Source organism: Pelodiscus sinensis, chromosome 3 (genome assembly GCF_049634645.1).
Source record: "Pelodiscus sinensis isolate JC-2024 chromosome 3, ASM4963464v1, whole genome shotgun sequence".
Lineage (NCBI taxonomy): Eukaryota > Metazoa > Chordata > Testudines > Trionychidae > Pelodiscus > Pelodiscus sinensis.
Window position 1 is genome coordinate 81,577,782 of NC_134713.1, and position 22,787 is coordinate 81,600,568.

Here is a 22,787-nt window from a genome sequence, read left to right on the forward strand (position 1 = left end):
TTATAATATGGATAGAACCTCTGTGCAAAGGAAAAATCTAACAATAGTTAGGGACTCCCATTGCAATGTAAACACTTCAACATTTAATAACATGGCTGTATCTTCAGTAGTGTCGTGAAGACCATAATATGACCCCTTGAGACATGTTACTCCCATAACATCAATGTTTTTAAATTAAATTTTATGTAATTATTTTTCTCCATTATGAAGCAGGTCTCACTATACGGACTCCTAATATTTTAGGGGTATAATGGTGAGAGTGTAATTGTTCTGCTATGAATAGAAAATCATTGTTGCTTTCACAAAAGCAAATTAATTTTACAAGTCAGAGCTTTCCCACTGCATAGTTCTTGCTGCAGAATTAGCTTCCAGGCCAATATGCAAGAAACAGGGGAAAAATTGTTGTTTTCAGCCATCTGAGGTCTATTTTGCATGTATGATGTATGACAGCAGAATTGGAGTAGGATCATCAACTCATTTTACATTGGTCTCGGAACACACAGCTATGAGAAGATAGCTTTCAGTCATTACTGACCAGGGCTGGCTTTGAAAGAGTGACTTCGAAGAAAAAGACCATAACCCTCTACCCAGTTTGTGAGCCTTTCTCCTTTAAATAAATAATCAAAAGGAAAAAAAAACCCTCCAAACAAAAAACAACTTGTACTACTACTATTACTATAACTTGTACTACTACAATGTAGTTATAATAGAAGCTCTTAAAAGTCACAGGCAGGGTGTAGAGTAGTTAAAACATCTCCACAGCAGGCTCTAGCTTAGGTGAATTTACATTTTAAATGTAATTAAAAAGTTACATTTTACTTGTTATAACAAGCCACATTGAGTGACCAGGTGAAGCCCCTTTCTCTTTATACATTGACCCTAAAGAAGATTTTTTTTAAAGACATGAGGCAATTATTTTATATGTATAGATTCCATTTGCAGTATAAACCTTCTCAGCTAATTTGAGATAGTTTGGCCAGTCAGTTCAATTCAGTGGGTGCAGTTTGAAAGACCAAAGATTCTGCTATAGTCTTTAAGAGGAAGAAATCACCATTTTCTGAAAAAAACTAATCAAGCAGAACTATCCAAGACATTCTGAGTGGGTCATGGAAAATGTTCCACCATGCTGAAAACCAGGTCTGCCCACAATTATCACCCCACAATATTCAGCACGGATTAAATGGAGGGTGACTGAGAGGATTATTTGGGGGTACAATCCAAACTCAATTGACTTATTTTATACACAAATTGTTTGTGAGCTGACGTAGCGGCTCATTAGCACCCTCAAACTCTAGCTGTAAGAAGCCCAGTTACCTACCCCTGACAATCTTGGCCTTCAGTTTATATCGGTTTTAAAAGTTAACATTTTTGTGGCTATTTTCACAAGGAAAGGGGATAGAAATGAAAGCTGGAATTCATCTGTACAGCACCCAGAATCTGGTTTTGTTAACAAGGGGTCTCCTCCAGCTCATCAGTGCTATGAAAACATTCAGGACAAGGCAGTATTTTGTGAGACTGTCATTGTCAGAAGATGGGTTCTTGGCAGTCACTGCTTTAACAATCACTTATGTGAGGAGAAGCTGGGGTCTTGCCCTTTTGGAAGGCAGTGTTGACAATCCACTCCAATAATGGATCCAAAGACCCACTGGCATTAATAAACCAAGCAGAGCATTAATCTAATTGATATATTACAGCTGGCACAACTCCCAGCCCTTTCAAAACATCAGCGTGCGACCCCAGCAAAAACTCACACAGCAGGGTCTCTGTGTTCCTTCTAACTCCCAGCTTTGCTACTGCTGAGACAAACCACTGAAATCTGAACAATCTTGCCCATGGCATAATTTCATATCTCAAGATGGGTGTGGGACTTCAGCACTCAAGTTTGCAAATTGGGTATATAGCATCAATTTCAAATGTTTGGGTACAGCTGAGTGGACTCTCAGTCTTACAATTCACAAACTTTCTGCGCCCAAAGGCTGAACTCCCAAATGAATGAACATTCAAGCAATAACATTTGATTGACCGTAAACATCAGGGGAGAAAAAAATCTACTACAAAAAACCAAAGTACCAACCAATCTTTTTAGAAGAGCCTGGCACTTTCCCTATTTGAGCCTCAGGGCCTCTGGTGTTCAAGAAGATAGAGAGAGGACTCGTTATCAATTGACAAGTGAACAAAGGACCCCCAGAATTATACTGAAGACAGAGAAAGGGAGGGAGTCACAAAGGCCTCCTGAAGATTTATTTCAGTAATGATAATCAGATCATAATCAACAACTTGGCCCTACCTATAATTCAGCTCCAAAGAGAGCAGCAGCCCAAACTAAATATGAACTGTATGTCTTCAGTCTGACAAGTTTAGAGTTTTTGTGTCCCTCTACCACCAAGCAAAAGTGTAAATGTATAATGTTAAATGATGCAACATACATGAAGTGTTAAGATTTCCTCTGTCTGAAAGCATACATTTAAAGTCTTCTTTTATGTTACAATTTATTCTGCTGTGCAGAGACAATAGGGTATGGGACAATCTTGTTAAAAGTGCACAACTAAATCAAAGGCTATAATTTAGGGCTGTTATATGCTTAAAAAAACCAACGATTAATCACAATTAATTGCACAATTAATCACTCTGTTAAACAATACCAGAATACCATGTAGTTAAATATTTTGGGATGTTTTCTACATTTTCAAATATACTAATTTCAATTACAAGACAGAATACAAAGTGTACAATACTCACTTTATATTTATATTTGACTAGAAGACTTACCTGGTGTTGCCGAGGTCTGGCCCTGTGATGGCACAGGGCCACAGGTAGGCAGGTCCTGCCCAAGGCCAGACAGAGACCTGGGGCGGGGGAAGGGAGAGGGGAAACTGGCCAAGAGTGGAGGGTGGCCTGAGAGTCACAGGTTTGGGGGGCCCAGGGTTGGGGGTGGGGGATTGGTCTGGGGTTTGGGGATAGAAGGTTTGAAGGGGGCTGGGTCTGGGGCCAGAGGTTAATGGGGCCAGCCTAGGGCTGGAGGAGAATGGGGGCTGCATAGGCTTCCCCATACCAGTGCTCCCCAGGCATAACCTGGGAGTGGGAGGAAGGAGGGCCTCCAGCGGGTCCTTTGGAGGAGGGGTGGGACTGCACTGCCCAGTCACAGCGGTGCTCCTGAGAGGCCACAGCAGTGGGGCTGGCAGGGCTTTTCCCACACCCACCTCATTCCGGCACTGGGGCTGACGGAGGGGTTTGGAGCAAAGACCACTTACCTGTGCTGGTGGGCAGCAAGATGGTGATCCCCATCCCCTGCTAATCACTTGCTTGGTGGTGTGGCACCCTCCAGAGTTCACTCTTCAGTATAGTTCTCCCCTATGGGCTTTTCCTCAGTGGCCACTGTGTGTATCATGTCCTTCCTCTCTCTGCCCCCTCCCTCTCCATTTTATGGAAAATAATCAACTTCCAAGCACATCCCATTTTCCTGGCATAACCAAACCGTGATCTTGCTTTAAGTTAGGATAAGAGGAAGCGGCATACCAAATTTGGTGGTCCTAGATCTTATAGTTTAGGAGGAGTTCTTGAACAAACAGATTTGCAGACACTCAGACAGATGGACTCACAGACAAACAAATCTCTAATATAGATATAGATATATAGACTACAAATACTTGCACTGTAAAAACAAAAACAAAAGAAATAGTCTTTTCCAATTCATCTAGTAAAAGCCAGATGAATTAAAGGTTCATATTGTTCCTTCATGCTTTAGATATCGGCCTAGAAAGTACGCTCATTGGCTACATCTAAACAACATTCCTTTTTTGTAAAAGGGATGTAAATTAGACGTATCACAATTGCTAATGAAGTGGGGATTTAAATCTCCCCCACTTCATTAGCATAAAAATGGCTGCCCCTTTTTTTCCGCACAGAGCTTTGTCGGAAAAAAGCGCCAGTCTAGACTCTGATCTTGCGGAAAATAAAGCCTTTTCCGAAACATCCCTTATCCCTCTATTTCCGAAAGAGGGATAAGTGATGTTTCGGAAAAGGCTTTATTTTCCGCAAGATCAGCGTCTAGACTGGCACTTTTTTCCGACAAAGCTCTGTGCGAAAAAAAAACGGCAGCCATTTTTATGCTAATGAAGCAGGGGAGATTTAAATCCCCGCTTCATTAGCAATTGTGATACGTCTAATTTACATCCCTTTTATGAAAAAGGGATGTAGTCTAGACGTAGCCATTAAGTTTGCAGATGATACCAAGCTGGGAGGGGTTGCGACTGCTCTGGAGGATAGCGTCATAATTCAAAATGATCTGGACGAATTGGAGAAATGGTCTGAGGTAAACAGGATGAAGTTTAATAAAGACAAATGCAAAGTGCTCCACTTAGGAAGGAACAATCAGTTTTACACGTACAGAATGGGAAGCGACTGTCTAGGAAGGAGTATGGCAGAAAGGGATCTAGGGGTTATAGTGGACCGCAAGCTGAATATGAGTCAACAGTGTGATGCTGTTGCAAAAAAAGCAAACGTGATTCTGGCATGCATTAATAGGTGTGTTGTGAGCAAGACACAAGAAGTCATTCTTCCACTCTACTCTGCTCTGGTGAGGCCTCAGTTGGAGCATTATGTCCAGTTCTGGGCACCACATTTCAAGAAAGATGTGGATAAATTGGAGAGGGTCCAGAGAAGAGCAACGAGAATGATTAAAGATCTAGAGAACATGACCTATGAAGAAAGGCTAAAAGAATTGGGCTTGTTTAGTTTGGAAAAGAGAAGACTGAGGGGGGGCATGATAGCTGTTTTCAGATATCTAAAAGGGTGTCATAAGGAGGAAGGAGAAAACTTGTTCATCTTGGCCTCTGTGGATAGAACAAGAAGAAATGGGCTTAAACTGCAGCAAGGGAGGTTTAGGTTGGGCATTAGGAAAAAGTTCCTAACTGTCAGGGTAGTCAAACACTGGAATAAATTGCCCAGGGAGGTTGTGGAATCCTCATCTCTGGAGATATTTAAGAGTAGGTTAGATAAATGTCTATCAGAGATGGTCTAGACAGTATTTGGTCCTGCCATGGGGGCAGCGGACTGGACTTGATGGGGGCAGGGGACTGGACTTGATGACCTCTCGAGGTCCCTTCCAGTCCTAGTATCCTATGATTCTATGTACTACCTATCCAGAGAACATGCATCCATGCTGATGGCATGTTCTGCTCAATAATGATCCAAAACAGAGTGGATTGACACATGTTCATTTTCATCATCTGAATCAGATGTTACCCACAGAAGGTTGATTTTTTTTTTATTGATGGGTTGGGTTCTGTAGTTTCCACATCTGAGTTCTCAGATTTTGGATGGCACTTTAGTTTTTTAAACTGTGGGTTCAGTGCTGTACCTATTTTTAGAAATCTGTGAAAGCATTCTTAAAACAAACATGCACTGATTCATCATACAAGACTGCTATTACATTAAATATATGGCAGAATGTGGATAAAACAGAACAGGAGACATACAAATCTCCCCCCGAGGATTTTAGTCACAAATTTAATGAATGTATTATTTTTAAATGAGCATTATCAGCATGGAAGCACATTCTCTGGAATGGTGGCCAAAGCATGAAAGGATATATGAATGTTTAGCATATCCGGCACATAAATACCTTGCAATACCAACTACAAAAGTGCCATGCAAATACCTATTCTCACTTTCAGGTGACATTGTGCATGAGAAGTAGGCAGCATTATCTCTTGTAAATGTAAGCAAACTTGTCTTAGCGATTGGCTGAACAAGAAGTGGGATTGAGTGGATTTGTAGGCTCTACAGTTGTACATTATTTTGATTTTGAGTGCAACTATTTAAAAAAAAAAATTACATTTGTAAGTTACCCTTTCACAAAAAAGAGATTGCACTATGAGGTAAATTTAAAAAACACTATTTCTTTTGTTTATCATTTTACAGTGCAAATTATTTGCAATAAATATACTATTTTTATATTCTGTGTTCTAATAAAAATCAACACATTTGAAAATGTAGAAAAACATCCAAAATACTTACTAAATTTCAACTGATAGTCTATTGTTTAGCTGTGCGATTAATCACAATTAATTTTTTGAGTTAATTGTGTGAATTAATGGCAATTATTCAACAGCCCTAGTTTTAATCTGAATTGCATTTTAGCAAATGCGAACTCTCCAATGTTAACAGGAGACTTGAATGCAGTGAGAAGCTGCAGCTTCATTTAACTGTACATCACGTTGCAATCATAAACTAAAAACAAAAAGTGCTCTTTCTAGGAGGAGCACTCATGACCAATTTGAATAGAAATGATTCACCCAGAACTTTGGGAACCGATCGAAGTGGCCAAAATGAATTATTCACACATTGCTCCTGAAGAAGTAAATACCATAAGGTCAGAGCTGTTCACACCAGTTATGAATATTTCAGCACAATCTTCAATTAAAGTAGGGGCTGGGGTTAGGGATTTTTTGTAAAGAACAAGTTCTGCTGATTTACTTTTAACCAGCCAATGTCAACAATACAGTTGTGGTATTATTTACATTTGGGCTTTTGGTGCCCTACTATTTCAGATTCCTTTAGACATCACAACCCTCATCCATGCATGCTTAGCTTTGCCTAAGAACTTGGTGTAGATTTGTAAATAAACATTCTGATCCAAAACCCAGTGAAGTTAAGTGTCTTAGTAACCCATGGTAAGTGAGCTTCCTGGGCAATGTAGTCGCAAAAAAATGCTCTGTATTTAAAAAGTATAATTCCTGTTCAGAGGAGGCTAGTAGGACTAGTTTGGGTGTGACACAGATGCTTCAGTTATATAACCATTCCACTCCTCAAGCAGAGCAGTAACTTTGAGTCAGAGGTGGATGCTTCTCTTCTCTTTGCCTTGTGCATCAGGGAAACAACAAACCTGCCTCCTGACTAGGCCAGCCAATGAGCCGCTGTCATATGAGGCCTTCTTGGACATGCTTGCACTTTTAAAAAGGCCCTGTACGTTTTAAAATGGATAGAGTATTGTATATCTAATCTCTTGGATTGTTGCTATGCCCCTAATTATACTTCAGTACTTTGGTGAGTGAGATAGTTCATTAGATAAAACATTGAGTGCATTTGCTGTTTGAACTTTGCTGCCATACTTCAACATGCTGCCTTCTCAGGAGACTGCATAATCACCTCCGGAAGAAAGTGTGTATTGTGTACAAAACTAGCACATATGATTAAAGGTACAGTGAGACAGCAATCTCTCACAGGCGACTTAAAAATCACTTGTTTAGAAAAGTGATAGAAATGTAGCCGTGTTAGTCTGGGGTAGTTGAAGCAAAATGCAGGACAATGTAGCACTTTAAAGACTAACAAGATGGTTTATTAGATGATGAGCTTTCGTGGGCCAGACCCACTTCCTCAGATCAAATAGTGGAAGAGGAAGTGGGTCTGGCCCACGAAAGCTCATCATCTAATAAACCATCTTGTTAGTCTTTAAAGTGCTACATTGTCCTGCATTTTGTTTAGAAAACTAATTCATTCAAATCACTGAGCAAGATAAAAAGCTCATGGGAAAAACTGTAGCTTATTATGAACAGAGCTACCAAATATACCACAACCATAACTCAGAAGATTTGAATTCTCTGGTTACTTTGATTCTTTGGTTTACTTCCAAAATAGCTGTCCATATATATTTTTCACACAATGGTACTAAAAGGCTCTCTTTTAAAAAGACAATTTTAATTGCCTTTGTTTTTCTTAAAAATCCTTCAGAGTAGTAATATATATCACATGAAGATACCCAATTCAGAACTAATTTTCATTTATTTGCCAAATGAACACTTGTGCTATAGGTTTATGTCAGTAATAGCAGCTCTATGGTTTGTTTGTTTGTAGGTTGACATATTTTCACTTAAAAGAAGGAATTATCAAAAATATTTTCTTTGATTTCTTCTAAGCCTTTTTGTCTCTCTGTTATTTCATTTTTTAATGACTGCTTTGCTCTTCTGATATACCTGGTTATAGACATCTTTCACCCTGGGCAACTGAAACTGAATTAATTATTGCAAAGCATTGGAACTGAACAGTAATAATGTTCTTTGAGGTGTGTATTACACCAGATTTCCAGATGGTTGAGTTTTTTAATAAACTCAACTTTAACTCATATATCAGTTTTCTCAACTGTCCAGAAACCAGGTTTACAAGTGCAAGTCTCTCTCTCTCTCTCTCTCTCTCTCTCATGCACACGCGCACACACACACACACTTTTGCCTCTGGAATCACACCAATATACATCAAACAGGAGAAGGTGGAAAATAGTTGCACATATAGTAATTTTAATCCATTCCTTTTTTAAATACCACAATAAATTTAATTTTCACAATAAATTAAATAGCCATATTCAGTTTACAAAATAGAATTACTTAGTGTGAAACCAGTATTTACAAACAATATACACTATATACATGAAGTTTCTCTTTGTTGACACACAAGCATAGAAGAAAAAATTATTTGATGTTTTTGGACACATGATTGACATGCTACAAGTGACTCTATGGTCCATACAATAAAACAATAGTGCAAACTCACCACAGGAACTTTGAACCAATGTTGTTGGTACGAGATATGATATTCTTTTCAAATAATAAGAAAATATTATTATCCAGTTTTACTGTAACAATTCAGCATTGTATTTAAAGTGTCAGTATTCCTTTAGCAATGTGCATAATTAATATGTCCTGAAATAATATACTTTCTAGTATACCCTCCCAGCTACACACAATTCCAAGGTGAACTTGTATGTTCTAAACTAACATTCTGTCTGCGTCTATAAATGTGTCAATAACTTTTATTGAGCAGGAGGAACACTGACGCAGTATTCTTTTGCACAGTATCTGAATTTATTCCTCTAAATACTACCTTGTCCTTTATTTATATAGCTTAAAATGATGCAAATATGTAGAGAGTAAACTTGTGTTAGTTACTACTCTGTAGAAAAATTGATCCCGTCTTATATTTGGTCACACACTGCATATGTACAAGTATGCATGAAAAAAGTTAATCTGATAGTTGTGTCTATGAAAAGTGCATATTTTTTACTCTAGAAGAGACATTACTGCTTGTCTCCAGGTGCAACACATAGTGTTGTATGAAATTTAGTTTAGGGCCAGTTAAATGTCCTCCCAGTGATCTGGTAAAATTTTTGATTAAAAGGGTGAAAGAATTTGCGCAATTTGGTAACAACAGAGGAATCTACCTCTGGATGAATGCGTCCCTTGCTACCCGCCAGGCACTTGTTAAAGACAATGTTAAATCGCAAGCAGTAAAACCCTCTGGTGGCATTGAAGTATAAATTGTACTGACTTATCCTTGGAGGAAGATTTAGGAACTTCTCCACCAACTGGAGTTCTGGCAGTGGTTCTGTAATGAGCCGATCTCCATCTACAATGTGAAACTGCTCGATTGGAAAGTATTTTAACCATCTCTCCAGGTGTTTTGTGTAGATGCTGGTTCTCACTGCCTTGTACTTAGTGTTCACTTCGCAGGTATTAGGGTCAATAGCCAGCTTCTCAAATTTGTAGTAGGTTTTATTCTTTCTTTCCTTCCCTTCCAGCACCTGAGTGTAATCAGAAATAGCTCTTGTGGTGGGTTCCCTGACAATGATCAGCAATTTGATGGATGAGTTCATCTTATAAATCCTTTCAGGTACTTCCTCTGTGATAAAATATGCAGGGCTTTTTTCAATTGTTATTTGATGAGGGTAGGAAAAAGGCATTTTTTTCCTGTACCATTCAATACCCTTGGCATAGTTCTCATCGTTATCAAAGAAGTGAATTTCTTGAGAAGCTTTGACCACGGCAGGATGGAGGTTCAGCATCTCAAGCAGCGCACGGGTGCCTCCTTTCCTCACCCCAATTATAATGGCCTTGGGGAGCTGCTGAACCAAATTGTGGAGTTGGATTTGCTCTTTAGTGGCGTTGCCCTTACGGAACTCATGTAGCAGCCCGCGCTTGAACTGCAGAGCTCGGAGTGGGATCTCGTCTTGGCCATGGGGTCGAAATCGACCGTCAATGGGACAAAGGGGCTGCAGCCTGAAATGAACAAAACAGATGAAACGTTGTTCTGTTGTAAACCATAATGAACACATTTGCGAATTTTATTTTAATCTACCCTTTATTAAATGGGTCAGACCCAAGCAATATCTTGTCATTTAAGGTATTTATGTTTTTAAAATGTTGAGTAACCTAAGATATGGAATAATAAGAAAATGACCAGGATTCCATGCTACAGCTTTTAATCACTGAAAACCGTAATGCTCAGGTATGCACATAATACTTGTATATCTATAGATGAGTATTACACAAGCCCTCTCCCATATTAAAATAACAGTATTAAGGTTGCAAGGTCAAGCACTGACAAGGTGGGAGATGCAGGAATTCAGTAATATTATATATGTTTATATACTATTTTACACACCTGCTAATAATGTTGTTTTTTATTAAAAAGTAAACTGAACCCTCCCCCCCCCAGAAATTCTATTGTATGGCATCATATTGATTCACCTAAATGGTTGATCTGCAGAACTGGAACCTACAGTACCACCAATAGGCAGATTTGAACCTGGGACCTCTCTGCATGAGTCTTGACAGCTTGAGCTATAAAGCCAACTGGCGCTCCACTAAGACTCTAGAGCTCACTCATTCTTATCTCTCGCTGTAAGTGGTCTAAGTGCCACTACATGGGACAGTGAACCCCATAGGTGTGTAGGTTACACAAACACTTCCGTCACTTGAAGTAATAGTGGGACTAATAACAATAGTATGTTGCCATATTTCATATAGATTAGCACCTGAGGAAGACACACCACAGTTTTCCAGCAGATCTCACAGGTATTTGTGGACAGCAGAGGAATGGTGAGACTCAGGACTCTTGGGTCTATTTCAGTCTCCGGAAGGTCATGTGCTCTAATGAGTAGAGACTCCTATGCTTTTGCCTCAAGCATCACTCCTTCTGTCCTGTTCAATCCAGTCTGTTCCTCTACCAGTCTAGTCCCTTTTCTCCTGTCCAGTCTCAGGCTCCATTGCTCAGGGTTCTCGTCTCACTCTGTTCAAGTCCCACTATCTTTCCCACACCAAGTCTGACCCCTCCACACACTCATTTGCCTGTCTCCTTGCCCAGCCAGTCCAAGTTACCCTTCTCTCTTCTTTCTTCTCTGCCCCCACAATGAGATCCCTGTGCTAGTCTTCCTTCCTGGTCTTCTCATTAACCTCCTCAGTCTCCCCCACATTCCCACCTCTGATCCTTAATCCAGTCCTCCTGCTCCCTGATCCTTATTCCAGACTTTTAATCCAGCTAGTCCTGGTTGTCCCCATACCAAGCTCCTTCTCAGATCCCAGCTGTTCTCCCTCCCAACCTCCTGAGTCTCAGTCTCCCTCCATTTTCCTCACTTGCTTCTAGTCCCAGCTTCTCTGCCCAACCTCCTATGTCCCCCCCCCACCCCAGCTCTCAGCCAGCATCCTTGTCCATGCTTCTCTCCCCCCACCATTTCCAGTCTCACAATCTATTCTTTCCCCATCCCCCAGATGCCTTCTTCTTGTATGATGCCTGGGTGCTAGAAGGGGGATCACAGAGAGCCCAGGAAAGACAGGCTCCCTGATTTAAGGTCTAAAGTTTGGGAGAAAGCCTTTTCATAGCTGCATTGTACTGATAGCTCAAAGTTTCTCGTCATCCTGTTATTGACCCACACACCCAGATTTTTCTTATTAGATCAGAAGTGCATGACCTTACACTTTGTATTTCATTTCATCCCATTTCTGTCACTCTAGTCTTCAAAGTCATCAAAGGGTGAGTCTACACAGCAGGGCTTAACTCAAAATAAGCTACACAAATTGAGGTACATCAATAGTGTATCTTATTTCAAAATACTTATTTCGAAATAGGGAGCGTCTACACAGCACTTATTTTGAAATAGAGCAATCTTCCTCTGACTTTCCTTATTCCTCGTACAATGAAAGCCACAGGAGTTGGAGTAAGAAGTCCTCCATCTTGACAGTATTTTGACATTATTTAAAAATAACTGCCTGCAATGTAGATGCGGACTAAGATATTTTGGAATAGTGCTAGTTATTTCAAGATAGTGTTACTGTGTAGACATATCACAGATCTTTCTGCGCAATATTCTGATCCTTCTTTGTGTTCCCTCATTGATAAATTTCATAAGCACTCCTATTTTTCCTATTTAATTAATATATTGAATAATATAGGTCCTGAGACTGATCTTTGAGGAACTTTGCTAGCAACCTCTCTCCAGTCTAATTATTAGCCTTTTAGCACTACTTGTTGCCTTTTAACCCATTTGTGAGGCAGACATCTGCTATGGAAAGTTTCAACACAGATGTTAAAAGTTTGGGAAAATTATAAGTAACTGAAATAAGGTTTTATAATGGAAGTCTGAGACAACCTTAACAGGTGATACTGCCACCTCTGCCTATAATATTAAATCTTTAATCCTAGATGGTCAAAGTTATTTAGATGCCTAATTCTGACTGACTTCAGTGGGAATCAGGTGACTATGAGGATTGGGGTGCTACTAAGTCACAAGCCTATTGAAGTCAAAGGTAATCCTCCTAGTACTTTGGATTGGGCCCTAACAGAGCTATAGATAAGTTCTCTGAGTTGGTCCATCTATGTATCTCTCTATCTTATGATGAGTATAAAATAGAGTGTTGTTATAATATTAGGATATCAGGATATGAGAGCAACAAGGTGAGTGAAGTAATATCTTGCACTGAAGTTGGTCCAATAAAAGTTATTACCTTGCCCCCTTTATCTCTTGAGGACAAACAGAGGTGTTTTAATGGCAGTGTGATATTTTTCACACTGCTTAATGAAAGATGAAGATAAACCTTTCTGTCACTAGCAATAATATATATGGAACCTGTGGAATTCCCTGCCACAGGAGGTCAATGAGTCAGATATTGTGGCTGGATAATTTTATAGCCATCAATAACATTTGTAGCTGTGCAATCTCAGATAGTGATAGAAGGTTAATTACATTTCACGGCTCAGGGAATAAGATGAACTCCAGTAGGAGTCATGAAGGCTTTTTTGCCCCATCTACAAAATCACATAATTGGCTAGCTACAGTTTTAACTGTTTCTGTGAAATGGGGCAGACAGGCCCCACACTGAAGGGCAGAGAGTAGCCCAGGCCCAGCTGGCTGAGAAGGTCCCACCCATCCAGCCCTGCTGGTCATGCTCCCAGCGGAGCCGGAGCATAAAAGAGGAGGGAGCTCTGCAGTGAAGGAGGGCAGCTGGGGAAGGAGGAGGGCAGGCTGCACCGCCCTCAGTGGTCCTGCAGCAGCTGATGCTGCAGCTGCCCACAGCAGGGAACCACCGCCACCTGGGGGAGAAGCGCCTGCAAGCCCAGCGCCAGCCTCAGGCAAGCGGTCCCGGAGGCCAGCAGACCACAGGGGTGCCTGGGCGTGGTAGGAAGCAGCCCAGGGCAGGGGGCTCAGTGTGTAGCAGCAGGAATCCCCGCCAAGCAGGCAGAAGCGACTGTCTCTGCCTATAGGGCCCTGGGCTGGGATCCGGTGGAGAGGGAGGTCCCGGGTTCCCCCCCACTCCCTTTTCCCAACCCTGGACGCATCAGCCTGGAGAGGCTTCCCGGTGACTAGGCCTCACGGGCCATATATACCCTAATAGACGGACGTGTACTTTAGGGTCGGGCTTGGGAGGCTGTATATACCCTGATAGAGGGGCCGACGCGTGGGGATATTAACTGCCACGGCGGTCCCCACACTGAGGGGGGACACACCCCTCAACACTCTGAAACATCAAGCACTGATCACTGCTAGATATACCAATTTAGAGGCCTGATCCTGTGAGGCACTGAGTGCACTGAAAACAGTAAGTGTATCCCTCAATTGCGGGATTGAAGTGAATGGAAGAAGATGGGACCTAATGACCTTGGAATGCATCAATATCACATAGAGATGGGGCCCAGGTTGTCCAACTTTCAGCTTTGATATTGCAGGTTCCATGTTGTTCCCATGAAGTCTTACATGCATTAGTTATTTTGAATAGCAGCACGTCACAGTTTTGCACTTAGGCCACATTTTCCCAGAGAAAGGGGTGACCAGGGTCCTCTATACACAAACCTGTGCCAAAACCAAATCTGCTTTAACCTAGGTCTCACTCACATGGAACCCCAAACTTGATTTTCAGTCGTGTTTCCAAAGCTGGCATCTATCAAAGCAATCTCAGGTTGTTCTCAGAGATATTATCAGCTGTTAGTGATAAGTCTGTTACATCCCAAATAGTTTCTTAAGAGTGTGCCTGATCAAGAGTGCCAAATACTCTAATTTCCTCTCTATGGATTTTCCACTCTTCTCAAGGAAATCATTTGCATGCACTACCTCCTGGTCTGGTGCATTCAGTTCCAGAACATCATGCCTAATTAACATAGTTAAAATTCTCAAACCCTGCAGCAATCTTTCAAGTGCAATAGGATTCAAAACTTGATAAGCTACTGTGCAGGCTCATACATAATTTTAACTACCACTGCTGCACATTAATTGCTTGTCTGTAAATTTAGAAAAGAAGATACATAAATACATCATAGCTATTTTGCTGAGACTAGAGGTCAATGCACAGATGCACACAGACAGAAATGAGCTACTGTAATGACATTTGTACTGTATGGTATGTTGCTTTATTCCCCTTCTTGAAAACAAGTACCAATGCACACAGAATACAAATGGACAGACAGAAATACTTTGACTTGGACAAGCAGCACTTCTCTCCCTTCTCCCACTTCCTCCCCACAAAGAGGAAGAAATAATGAAAATCAATATTAGGTTGGATAATCTTTCTGTACATCAGTTAGGAAAAAACCTGGAGGTCTGTACATTTTAAGCAAAAGAGGAGAAAAAAAATCCAGGTATAATTAATAAATCCAGATCCATTTAAAATTAAGACTGTGACTTATGCCTGATTGTTTAATTACTTACCTATCCAAGCTCCCAACTCTGGCAACTAGATATAGGAGACTTCCAATAGCAAGGCTGCCTAGCACAAAGAGCTTCTGTCTCAGCAACACCTGCTGTTTGAATAGCATGGCCCTCCATCAATCTTCAGGACTTCTTCAGTCTGCAGGGACCAGAACACATAAACCACTCATCAGCAAGTGGCAATACACAGGCTAATGTTTATTAACAGGCAGGCAATCAATTCTTACAAGTGATTAAGCTTCACTTGCAAAAAATCCTTTCAAGCAACACTGGTATTAAATAAAACTTGTTTATTTTGCTCTTTTTCTGACATTCGTAATAAAGCCACACAACTTCTCTAGGAAATGGAATTTACTATTTAAGAGGTATGTAACTGTGTCCACCATTCCTAGGGAAGGCAGTTTCTAGTGGCTAGAGCCTAAGCATTGGGAATCAGGAAAATTACTTTCTGTCCCTCTGCATCTTGTTTCCCTTTCTACCTTGTGCCTGTCTCGGTCTGGTAATCTGGTAAGCCCTTTGAGGGCACAGATTGTCTCTTATTAAGTGTTTACATACAGCCTATTACCACATGGGCACCTGATTCTGACTGAAGCCTCTACTGGTGTATATCTGCACAGCTTGTGGCAGCCAGACTCCCAGGCTGAGCTGGCAGACTTGGGGCGGCAGAGTTTGCATTACCACTCTTAAAATAGACAGCACATTGTAGTTTTGGCTCAGGCTGGGTCTCAGGCTCTGAAGGCTAGGGATGGGGGTGAGCTTCACGCTGTGTGTTCAAGCACTGGCTACACAGTTATACTTAGTGTGCTGGACCAAGTCCTGCAGCCCACATCTGTCAGCCCAGGCTAGGAGGTTCATTGCCATGGGCTGTGTAGCCATACCTTATGGTGCTTCTGTAATGCTGATAAAATAAAATAATGATGCCTGGAAAAGATACAGGGGCAGATCATAGCTCCAACCCTTCATTTTGCCTGTGGTGCTGAATTCTTTCTTATTTCTATGACAGTAGCCCCACAAGAATAATCCCCAAATCAGGTCTGCATAGTGTTAGGTACGGCACAAACACAGAGTAAGATAGGGTATGTCTACACTACCCTCCTAGTTCGAACTAGGAGGGTAATGTATGCATACCGCACTTGCTAATGAAGCCCGGGATTTGAATTTCCCGGGCTTCATTAGCATAAGCGGGGAGCCGCCATTTTTAAATCCCCGCTGCTTCGAACCCCGTGCAGCGCGGCTACACGGGGCTCGAACTAGGTAGTTCGGACTAGGGTGCCTATTCCGAACTACCGGTACTCCTCGTTTCACGAGGAGTAACGGTAGTTCGGAATAGGACCCTAGTCCGAACTACCTAGTTCGAGCCCCGTGTAGCCGCGCTACACGGGGTTCGAAGCAGCGGGGATTTAAAAATGGCGGCTCCCCGCTTATGCTAATGAAGCCCGGGAAATTCAAATCCCGGGCTTCATTAGCAAGTGCGGTATGCATACATTACCCCGCTAGTTCGAACTAGCGGGGTAGTGTAGACATACCCATAGAGTCCATGCCCTGAAGAGTTTCCATAGGAAATACTATAGTCTTAAGGAAAAAAAAGATGGGAACAACAGTACAGAGAGATTCACTGATTTGCTGAAGGTCACAGATGAAATCTATAGCACAGCTGGGAATTGAACTGAAGTTTGAGTCTCTGCCTAGTGTCTTAACCACAAAACTCTCTTTCCTCTTCTCTTTTTTACACTATATTTTCTCTAATCTTTCAAAGTTAAACACAAAATGACCATAAAATAAAGAATGTTATGTTTTAAGCATTGCAGACAATCCATAGCTGGAGCTTAATGTAAATGATCTGAACAATTTAGAAGTGAGGAAAATATACAGATATTAAATCTCTGTAGATACATTACTACTAATTACATTTTAATTAAATTCCTTTAATTAAAAAATAGGAAAGGGGCAAGAAATGATGAGAGCCAATTTCCATAGGTTTACAGTCTTAAATCCTGCACTGCTGCTTTCTGTAGATAAAAGAAAGGTTTCAATATCACATTAATTGGTTCTGAATTTCAACTCTCAAGAAATACACACGATCCTCTCCATATGAGAATAAAACACAGTCCAAATGTCCTGTCTTGTCAAGCCACTTGGATCCCAATGGATTAGTCATGTTAAATCATATCTGCAGGCCTTTCTGTGATTATGGAGATTTGCAGCACATAGTTAAAATAAATTACAGATCACTTGGCTCCTGAACATAGATTCCATAGGGTCTTATCCTCTCAGTAATCATAGCGTCTTCTTTTTCTCTCTGTCACATACAGACACACACACAACTTCTTTAACACATTTGTACCAGTTTTGTGTTTGTGAACAAGGGAGAGTTATAGAGGAAATAACTGCATTCATTACCAAGCAGAGTGAAATATAATGGCATCTTACATATTTACATTTCACACACATCCTCATTCCCCTGCCATTCCACTTATGAATTACTCATAACGTTTGCAAACAAATTCATTTGGGGTGAATTTTCTGTGCTTGGCTTCAGCTCAGAGGTGCTTTATTTTTAAAGTTTCATGGAAATTTGTCCAGCCACTTTTGAGTTTTGCATGTATTAAAACAAAAATCCCACTTTCCCCCTACATTTCTATCAGAAATGTTGTCCATGCCTATCCAAGGAGAACAAGTTTTGCTCATTGTTTTTTGTTTATTTTTTGTAGATCTTCTTAAGACCAAAGGAACCAACCAAATTTGAAGGAAATTGGTTCAGTAGGTTTGAAGTCATGAGAGCTGACTTTTTTGTATACACGAGTAACGGTTTCATCTTTTATGTTTCTTTGCTCAGTCTGCAGCTTAGAAATTTGCAAGGGGAGGAGAGAACACAGTCACAACAGTCACTGATTTGAGGTTTTTCTTCAGTGATCTGTAGCTTTGAATGTTGGGAGAACTGTGAAGCAATACGGCAAAATATACATTTTCAAGAATGCTGAAGGCCAAATTAATTCCTGCGGTAACTTCCTTGACATCAGTAGACTTAGAGCAGGGATCATTTGACCTTAAAGCCCTACATGGTGCTTTTAGCCAAGCATGCAAATACTAACTCACACAGGATACCATCAGAACTCCAATTTATTTTTAGAAACAAATTGTTACCATCTTCTGAATGGTGCACTGCTGTTCAATCTTTGTCTGCTTTTTGGCTCACCAATTTACTTGAACAGGAACTGTGTCTTTATTTATTAGTTTTTTAACAATGTGAAGAACGTTGTTGGTATGGAAGAAGAATGAATATTAATGAATTAATAAACCTTGTCTTGTAAAGGCTTTTGGCCTCAGAAAGGCTTGGATAGCAGTGGTAATGAAAACACTTGTACCCACTTCAAGCTCAGGTGGCTCATAATCATTGACCTAGTAGCCCAAGTAGTCTTGAATTCTATTCTCCCCTTGCTAGAGACTAGATCTGCACTGTTAGGCCTTTCTGAACCTAATACAAAGCCTGTTGAAGTTGGTTGGAATGCAGGGAGATTTGGACGTAGGCCCCTCTCCATAAAATCTACAGATACACCTGAAAACAGGACTGGGAAGTAATTAAATATGGCCATGATTTTTACAATGGGACAAGGTTTAGAGAGATAATTTCTGGACATTTGAAATGACTGCATCTAGGAATAACTAGTTCTAAAGTACATAAAAGTAAGTTATTTGTTCATAGTCCTATACAACAGAGAAATTGTTTCAAGAATTATAGTGAAACCACTAAATAATAGCAACCAAAATATATTTAAGGTAAAAATCCTTCAGATAGAAGTGCTACAAACACCGGACAAAGCAGCACTTTACTTTTGAAAGTGGAAGAAATTAAAATCTTCAGACTCCATAGAAAAGAGAATAAAACTTACTAGTTAGTAGTTTAGTCATTACCAGAATGACTTAGTAGGAAAAACTTAGATGATTTTCTATTCATTAAATCTGTGGAAGACTATTTAAATTAACCATCCTCTTAGCTATTATGGAGATGGTGAAGCCCACTTAATCGAAATAAATAGAGCTTGGTATTAACCGGATTTCAAAATATTAAAAGCATTTAGAAGCACTGATGTAGAAATCATCAGCAAAGAACTATTCATGCTAAAAATATGCTTTGCCAGTAGCCTACGCTCTCAGTTGAAATTTACAAATAGATTTTCCCTGCATTGCTTTATCAATGTATACAATTTTTGGATTATGCAATTATTTATTTATGTATTTACAAAAGAAGTCTAGTAAATCTGAAACTATCTTTGCAACCTAATCTATATGCCTTGTTTAGACTGGAATTTTGCATTGGCATAACTACTTCATTGTAGTTGCACTACTACAAACTCTTGTAGATGTGCTGCAACAGTATAAATAGTGACTTGCAACTGTGTGGCTTTACCCCAGTTTCTAAACCAAGATAAGCCACACTGGTGCAAGCCTTTTTTTAGAGCAGTGAAGCTTGCATACAAATCAGGGTTTGCATCAGTACAGTTACATTTGTGTCACTGCTGTGTGTAATAAACTCAGTGCAGAAAAGTCTTTACCATGCTCTTCTTGAAATCTGATCCTTTCTTGGCTTGCCTCTGTCCTCTCCTGGTTGTCCTCTTAACTCTGATTGCACCTTCAACATAGCCTTTAGAGGATCCTCATTCTCCTTTACCTTTCTGTAGGAGTATTCTCCCTCTACACCTTATTTCTGGGTAATCTCACCCACAAATTTAAATTCAACTATCATCTGTTTGCTGATGACTCATAGAACTACTTCTGTACTCCATACCAGTCTCTTGCCAAATTAAAATCTCAGTCTATCTGACATCTCATGGATCCCAAGTCACTGGCTCAAACTACAACATGGTTAAAACAGAGCTTTTAATCTCACCTGACCTCACCTTTCTTGATCATAGTGGACACTACCACCATTCTGCCTGTCATGTTGACCTGTGCTGCGTATTCAACTCGGACCTCCACCTAGGTCCTCATATGCAGACTTCTTGCCATTTCTTTCTGCATAACATCTCTAAGCCATAGCCTTTTCTACCCAGATCCAGCCAAAATTCTCATTTATGCTCGTCATCTCACATCTCATTTACTGCAGCATCCTGTTCTCTGCCTTTGCCAAATATAATCTTGCAACTCATATCCATTTATTGTAGAATGCTGCAGCAAAAATTCTATGAGCGCCTTATTTTGACCACATCACCCTTCTTTGTATTGCTCCTTTCTCTACCTCATCAAACATATCTTCTCTGCCAAGGCCCTTTCTTGCCTATCCCCATCCTGCCTAACATCTCTCATTCACTTTCAATTCTTGCTTCCCATTCACTAGTAATGCCAACCTCCAGCATCCACTTGTTTCATTTTCCAGAATATTTGTGCTTTCTCCCATGCTACCCTTCACTCTTGTCAGGAGCTCCCTGTAAACATTTTGCAAACTGACTCATCCACCTTCAACCTGTCTTTTGCTGTGATACCTACAAAAAACATGGTCATGGCTAGATTGTTGCTGTGCAGATACCATTGTCTATTTTGCTGACTAATTGTGTCCTTGTGCTCCCCTGTCTGTATCCGTCTGTAGTCTCTTGGCTTATGTTTAGACCATAAGCTCTTTGGTGCAGAGACCATCCTTTTATTCTGTGTTTCCCCTGCACCAAGTGTAATGGGGCCCTGGTTTATGACTGGGGCTGCTAGGCAACAATGACGAGATTTTGTCAACTTCTGCTCTGCTAGAGTGGGGTTGAAGGATGTACCCAGCTTTAACTCACGTATAAACTTTCAATAAGATCCTTTCACTGCTCATGTGGTGCATTTAAAGAAATGTGTTTGCCAAACATAGGAAAACGAAGGCACGACAAAGCAAAGAAGATATTTCAGTCTATAAATATCTTGCTCACTCACTCACTCACACGCTCTTTCTTGCAGACAAATATAATTATTTCTGCAGGCTGTGTTTTCCCCCTCATTAAAAATTATACATGAGCAAAACACAGGAAAGAAAATATCACCTATGGACCAGACAAAGGAAAACAGCATATGATAAGCCCACTGCACCTGCTCATGCAGTGATGCGCAAAGGTAGGCTGGGATTTGCATTGTGCTTAGAGGGATTAAAATGCTCAGTTCTCTGTGGAAGTCAGTGGTTGCTAATGGGTGCTGACCACCCACCATTTTTGTGTGTGTGAGAGAGCTCCAGCCCCAGAGTAACCATAGAGTCAGTGCCTATGGAGTAACCATAGAGTCAGTACTTATGGAGCTCTTACGAGCACTACGGGAGATTCAAAGACCTGTGACATCTGTGGTGTATAAGCTCTGAAAGCCAGGCACACATTTATACACTAGGCCAGACTATTCACATGACAGCTCTCAGGCCCCATGCAAGAGGAAAAAAAAGAAAGGAAGAGCAAAGCACATCTTTGCAGCCTGATGTTGCAGAACTCCATGGTGCCCAAGAGCTCTTATAAATGAGCTGTCTGTTCCCTGAGCAGAACTCCATCCCATTCTTGATCCATTTGTCTTTCTTCTCTTGCAGTAGCTCAGACTGCCAAAGTTACAACAGCCTGGGGCTGTTCTTGTCTCTCCTACACAACTCCAGCTTGCAGGAAAGACAGATGTGTCCTGTACTATTAAATTAAAAAGCTAACAAACTGCTAACAAGAGAATCTAAGAAGAGGGGTAACTCTGCTCCTGATCAACTGTGAGAGTGGGAGCCACACTTAAAAAACCACTAGATGTGCCCCCATTGGTAGAAAGCATTTTCCTCCCGTCATCACCACGTGACACTTTACATTTACTGGACCTGATTCTATTCTGATACTTGTTTTATACTAGTGTACTCCACTGATTTCAAAGGAGTTACCCCTAGTTGATGCTGGTGGAATTAAAACAATTTCTAGTTTGTGACACAGCTTGATTTATGCAGAGATTTGTTATGTTTAATTTCTTCACCGCCATTTGATTCCTTCAACCCCTTGCCTGGGAACAGTCACCACTGTGATATGTCCCAGGTGTACAATATTGTGCTCAATGGTCATCAGACACACAAGGCATGAGCTAACAGTGAACCAGTAAAAAGAAAAAGATGGCACGGCTCTGGTTATAAAACTCATAACAGGAACTTGGAATAATCTTTGAGGTATGCAGTTTGTGGTTCCAGCGGACATTGGTCAAGTTATCCACCAGGTCTGGCTTTGTCTGCTCCTGGCTCTTGTGCATTACAGAACTGACATCCTAGTTCCTTTTGGGATTATAGGAAGGCTTCAGTAATGATTATGTTGTAAGAGAGAGGAGGGCAGATGAAAATCGGAATCAACACAAAAACAACTAAAGGTTTAATTTTCATTGGCTTTGAGTTACATGCAGACTTCTTTGTATAACACTAATATCCAAATGCACACCTACACTTTAAGTAAATATGGGATGAAAGCACAATTCTAAAGCTGTAATTAGGGCCAGATTCCATTTTTCCTGAAACAGTAGATTTGTGCAAGAGTTCTAGATATATGTTTAGATACCAAGAAGATTGGATCCTTGTACACACCTGAAAGAATGGAAGAGCTGGTCTACTAATGATAAAAGAATATTCACAAATAATTTATTTGCCAGTCAAAAGGTGGGGGGGGGGGGGAGGGAAGGAGGAATTGTGAATAATTTATTAGGTCAATATTATTCAACCATCAATGGTGCTGGGAGAATAATTTATCAGTTTACTTGTGAATAATTTATTCATCATTTGATGACAGTGGTAGTGGGGGTGAAATTAATCACAGAACTGGAAGGAACCTTGAGAGACTATCAAGTCTAGTCCCCTGCATTC

The 22,787-nt window shown here is 40.6% G+C and overlaps 1 protein-coding gene across 6 annotated transcripts in view; it reads right to left on the reverse strand.

Moving 5' to 3' along the window:
* Positions 1–8,294: 8,294 nt before the first annotated feature.
* Positions 8,295–22,787, reverse strand: part of HS3ST5 (heparan sulfate-glucosamine 3-sulfotransferase 5) — a 252,868-nt gene continuing 238,375 nt past the window's right edge. For all 6 annotated transcript variants that reach the window (XM_075924006.1, XM_075924005.1, XM_075924003.1 and 3 more), the window contains 2 exons: positions 14,969–15,107; positions 8,295–10,049 (listed from right to left, as the gene is read on the reverse strand). In XM_075924006.1, coding sequence (XP_075780121.1) covers positions 9,119–10,049; positions 14,969–15,075 — 1,038 coding nt within the window. In that variant the 5' untranslated portion in view covers positions 15,076–15,107 and the 3' untranslated portion in view covers positions 8,295–9,118. The remainder of the gene's footprint in view (positions 10,050–14,968; positions 15,108–22,787) is intronic.